Below are 5580 nucleotides of genomic sequence, written 5' to 3' on the forward strand. Positions count from 1 at the left end.
TATATGCTTATAAAATAAACACTTATTTTATTAACAACAATATGTTTATACAAAGTTTACAAACTACGAGATTACAAAGAGATTTAGGACACCAATCCCAACAAATCTCATATCGTTGGAGCTTCTGATCTATAGGTCCACCAGGTCCCCTCGTTAGCTTACTACAGGATTATTTGAATTATTCAAATTAACTTGAGGAAACTATATGTTAATGTGATTAATATATAATTAATTATGGATATGATCTATAATTAAATTGGAAAGTAATATTTGAATAAGATTGAAATTAATTAATTCAAGTGAATTAGATTCATAAAGAATTAATTAATAGAGAGTTACTTTTCAATATAAAAAAAACAAAAGACTACTTTTCAATATACTTGCCTCTTTCAGAACTGTCAAGTGAAAATCAATCAAAAATAGAGTTCTATCTTTGTCCATCCCTAATAGACAAATGTAGGCATTTATCTCTGTCTATCACATAGAGTTCTATTTTTGTCTATCAGATAGGCATCTACATTAATCTATATGAGATAAACAAGTAATAATACTATACATCATCAATCATTTATGCACTTTTAGTTGAATAAAATGTTGGTCGTGTTCAAAATTTTAAAAATTTGATGTTCAAACTATATAAGCTATTATAAATCAAGTGAAGATCAATCAAAGATAGATTTCTATATTTCTCTATCCTTGATAGACAAAGATAGACGTCTATTTTTCTCTCTATCAACTCTTTTCGATCAAATCCTCTCTAAGATGAACAACACGTACTAATTTTGAATTTTCGACTAACTGGCTTCCAAAATAGCTTTGCAGTATTCTATACAGCAACTTGTTGGAATTGTGGAGGAAAAGTTCAATAACTTGATTTATGAAATTGGGGCATACAAGAATAGTTGTTGGGTTTTTTTAATTTTTTAATTTTTTTTTTGTGCAGAATAAAGCATTAGAGTAAAGAGAATACCGTGAAATTTGAAGAATAAGGATTGTTCTTCACTTGGCAATGAAATATGCGACATTACAAGACAACAGAAGAAGGAGAAGAAGAACTGTACTTGTGTGATCGATGGAATCGACAAAGAAGAGTGAAAACCTATGAGCTGTATGGTGAAGAACAATGAAATCAATCAATGAAGAAGAAGAAAATGAATTGAGATCGGGGAATGATCGGAATTGAACGAAATTGTTTTGAAATTGAATGAAAATGAAGCTCAAAAGAAGAAGAAGATCGAAAATCACCGTAGGAAATCGATGGTAATTTTGAAATTTTTAAAAAAATATCGGTTGATATGATTTTTTGCCATAGTATGTAAATTGTTTGTATATTTTTTTCCCCTATTTTTGACCATTTCTCTAAAACATAGTTTATTTTGACCTGGTGTATACATACACGCAACAAGACGATTTTGAGAAGGAAAAAGAAGGTAGGATTTTGTTTTTCCAGCTGACCGTCACAATAAATGGATGTACATAATTACGATAACACCCTTAAAACCTAAAAACCCAAATTCCCTTTCCTTCCTTTGCCGCCATAGCCCTCGTCTTCGGCATCTCAGGCCAACATCTTTTCTCCATAGCCCTAGTCTCTCTTTTCCTTCTTCCTTCTTCCTTCTTCATATATTGATTTCCATTTTTTTTGTTTTCTTTTTCTTTTTCTCTCTTCGTTTTCTATCTCCCTCTACTGAACCACGCCAGCACGCCGTTCATTGTTCTGCTGCAGCTGCCGCACGACTGCCCACCGCCTTCTTCAGGTTCACATTCAATCTTTTGTAGCCAATCTCTCAGTCAATCGATGTTAATTTGCATGGTTGAATTTTATTATCATTGTTGTTTTCATTTTGTTTTCCCCAATTCAATAAATTTGAAAATAGGAAAGACTGGAATCGGTTCAAATTTAATTTAAAATCATGCCAATCCTACTACTTTTTGTTAGTCGGATGTCGTTGAGTTCGTTTCTGATTAGTTACCTATTTTGGTTTTAGGTTACTGTTAGTTGAAGATTCTTGTTGTAGTTAAATTCCATCAGAATTCTCTGTTTTCCATACCTTGTGATTAATGTTAATATCAGACTTTCACTGTATTTTTTCTGAACCTTCTCATTTTGGAAGGAAAATTTTTCAACACGGGTTACTAAATCATATTGAATTTCATTTTTTTTTTATTTGAACCAAACAGTGGAAATCAATCTGATTTCAAATCCTGCCAAACAAGGTATTGGATTTTGGCCTGTATTCATTTTTTCTTAACCTTTCCTACGAATTTATTTACTTTATATTAAGAACGAATTTAACTGGTGTTGGTTTGTTCATCTTTGTTAGGAGTATATAGTATGGCTGCAGAAACAGGATTATTTGCTGTTCAACAGACCATTGGCAGCGTCTTATGTTGCAAATGTGGGATTCCCATGGCACCAAATGCTGCCAATATGTGTGTCAAGTGCTTGTGTTCGGAAGTTGACATAACTGAAGGTTTACAAAAGCAATTGACTATCATGCATTGTCCAGATTGCGAGAGTTACTTGCAGCCACCCCGAACTTGGATTAAAGCGCAATTAGAATCAAAGGAACTATTGACATTCTGTATCAAAAGGTTAAAAAATTTGAATAAAGTTAAACTGGTACATGCCGAATTTGTTTGGACTGAACCCCATTCCAAAAGGATCAAGGTAAAGTTGAAGGTTCAGAAAGAAGTCTTACATGGAGCAATTTTGGAACAGTCCTATGTTGTGGAGTATGTTGTACAGGATCACTTATGTGAGTCTTGCTCAAGGGTCCAGGCCAACCCTGACCAGTGGGTGGCTTCTGTTCAACTCAGGCAGCACGTCCCTCACCGCCGTACATTTTTCTTCTTGGAGCAACTGATACTAAAGCATGGTGCTGCTGCCAGTGCCATAAGGATCAAACAGATGGATCAAGGTATCGACTTTTTCTTTTCCAATAGGAGTCATGGTGTAAAGTTCGTGGAATTTATCGGAAAGGTTGTTTCAATCAGGAGCCGCCACGATAAACAACTTGTTTCTCATGATCCTAAGAGTAATATCCACAACCATAAGCACACTTTCTCTGTTGAAATATCCCCAATATGCCGTGAGGATTTAATATGCTTGCCTCCTAAGGTTGCTGTTAGTTTAGGCAATCTTGGTCCTCTTGTAATTTGCACCAAAGTTACAAATGCTATTGCTTTACTTGATCCATTCACCTTAAGGCACTGCTTCTTAGATGCTGAGCAGTATTGGAGGACATCCTTTAGGTCTCTACTTACTAGCAGGCAACTCGTGGAATATGTTGTATTGGATATAGAGAATGTTTCTACTGAAGTCAATGTTGCTGGTTCCAAGTATATGTTGGCCTATGCTCAAGTAGCTCGCTTATCTGATTTTGGAAGGAATGACACAATATTCTCCATAAAAACCCATCTAGGTCATATTTTGAACCCTGGAGATTATGCTCTTGGTTATGATCTTTATGGAGCCAATAGTAATGATATGGAGCTAGAAAAATACAAGGGTCTTGAGCTTCCAGATGCAATTTTAATCAAGAAGAGTTACGAAGAAAAGCGTCTGAGAAAGCGTGGAAAGCCTCGAGCATGGAAGCTTAAATCTCTTGAAATGGACGTTGATGATAAAGGTAAAGCAGAGGAAGATAAGAAGAACTCCGAGTATGAACAGTTTTTGAGAGATTTGGAGGAGAATCCAGATTTGAGGTTCAACATATCATTGTACCGAAATAGAGAATACCAACCATCTGAAATGACTGATGGGGAAGATGGACCTTCGGTACCACTTGAAGAGTTGCTTGCTGATCTTGATTTAAGTGAAGGTGAGGGAGACAATGACATGGACGAGTAAGTAGTGGCCTTCTCGTTTTTCTTGGTTAGAAATGTGGGGTTGGACATGAAATGGAAAGCCGTGCCTTGTTGAATTATGCTCGTTTTGGTCCATGCAACAAGGAGTTGAAAAGGTGTGTTGTTATTGCTTGCAATTTTATTCCTATAGCATCTGGTTTTTCTTGTTTGTTTACAAGAAGATACAAATTTATTATCATCAACCATATCAGCCATGTCATTGTTGTTACTTGATATTTTCCCCTCTTCTTTCTTTATAAATGTGGTGATATAAATTCGACTACAATTACCATTCCATTACTGTTGTGATACCGATCTTAGGTTTGAGATTCAGTGAAGTGGTCATTACTCTCCGTCCCGTGGCCTTTCTTTTTCCCATTAATTGTTATTATTATTATCCCTACTTCATAATGTGGGGCGACTTCTTATCTCAAAGTCGGTAGCACTAGTTTTATGTCAATTAAGGTGTATTGAAGTTGGTTCATGGTGATGTACGCTTAGTTTTGCTATATTTTAAATACACAAATAATTTGAGAAAAGATCTAAGACTTGTTTGGTTCGTAGTAATAAGAGGCGGAAATAGAAAGCGATTTTAAATGAATCTTCCCATTAATATATCTCGAAGTTGTTTTTGCCTTCCGCCAAACTAATTCTAAAATTGAGCCTTAAATAGAAAGATTATGGAAAAGTGAAACAATGAAATTAATTTGGTCATGTTATTAGGTTTATTCCGTAAGCCTAAACAACTATGTTTGACATACAATTTTGAACACTTTGCATGTGAATAACTCAGTCTCAAACATTATGTATTCCTATTATCAATTAAAATTAACTCCTGAGACTATGTTTAATAACTTAGGATTTTGAAAAGTATGTTTATAAATACTACCACTTATTGGTTTATTTGAGCTCTTATCTTATTTAAGAGTGTTTTTAGAATTTAAGCCAAGTTTTAGAAATAAAAAAAAAACGTATTTTTTTTTATTTTAAGAAATTGGCTAAAATTTAAATTCAATAGAAAGATTTAAAATTAAGTAACTAATTATATAATTCAAAATACACTATTCAAAATCAATTTACTAATTAGTGAAACCTGTCTGTCAGCTACTTCTATGCTCTTGTTTTTGCGATCCCAGGTAAGATCGGTTCAGGATCATGGGATCCTTTTCTATTCAAAATGTACTTCTAAGTAATTGCTCTGAGAGTAGAACAATTGACAAGGAGTTATTCCTAACGACGAGTCCAATGAACATATCAATGGACTGACCCGAGCAGACAAAGGGATCAAGGCAATAGCTATGCGTTTAACCATGACATATTTGCTTAGTTGAACATAATTTCATTTCTTTTAGAAAGAAAAAGGAACGGTTAATTATATAGAAATCCTTTTTTTTTTTTTCACGAGGTAGAACTTCGAACTCTTATTTATTAATGAATCTACCATAGACCAATTCCCCTTTTATTTGGGATGATTGGTAATGGAGATTCCCTTGTTACTAATTGTGGATTAGTTCCGCCCGACAAGAAGGAATTGGTCTTTACCATCCTTTGACATATGACCAACAAAACCTGTCCTTAACGGGATGGTACTGACTTTCATATAAGTGCTGCATGGCTGTCGTCAGCTCGTTGAGATGTTTAAATGAAAAAAGGAAAAAAAAAAGGTAAAAAAAGTAAGAAGTAACTGGTTGAATTGAATGAAATCAAATTAAATTACATATAAATAGTTCA

General features: G+C 34.2%; 1 protein-coding gene across 3 annotated transcripts; it reads left to right on the forward strand.

The window, feature by feature from the left end:
* Window positions 1–1439: 1439 nt before the first annotated feature.
* Window positions 1440–4146, forward strand: LOC120074748 (60S ribosomal export protein NMD3). 3 transcript variants are annotated; one of them, XM_039027981.1, is made up of 3 exons: window positions 1440–1757; window positions 2182–2217; window positions 2325–4146. In XM_039027981.1, the coding sequence occupies exon 3, from the start codon at window positions 2336–2338 to the stop codon at window positions 3851–3853; it is 1518 nt and encodes a 505-aa protein (XP_038883909.1). In that variant the 5' UTR covers window positions 1440–1757; window positions 2182–2217; window positions 2325–2335; the 3' UTR covers window positions 3854–4146. The 3 variants fall into 3 exon arrangements, with proteins under 3 accessions (XP_038883909.1, XP_038883907.1, XP_038883908.1); XM_039027979.1 differs by lacking the exon at window positions 2182–2217 and having other exon boundaries at window positions 2335–4146; XM_039027980.1 differs by lacking the exon at window positions 2182–2217 and having other exon boundaries at window positions 1441–1757.
* Window positions 4147–5580: the final 1434 nt, after the last annotated feature.

Source organism: Benincasa hispida, chromosome 3 (assembly GCF_009727055.1).
Source record: "Benincasa hispida cultivar B227 chromosome 3, ASM972705v1, whole genome shotgun sequence".
NCBI lineage: Eukaryota > Viridiplantae > Streptophyta > Magnoliopsida > Cucurbitales > Cucurbitaceae > Benincasa > Benincasa hispida.

Bases quoted from the DNA above. Each gene is read 5' to 3' on its own strand.
- LOC120074748 (XM_039027979.1), top strand. From the start codon at position 1,471: ATGTACATAATTACGATAACACCCTTAAAACCTAAAAACCCAAATTCC. The intron at 1,758-2,334 runs GTTCACATTCAA...AGGAGTATATAG, and splicing joins CTGCCCACCGCCTTCTTCAG to TATGGCTGCAGAAACAGGAT.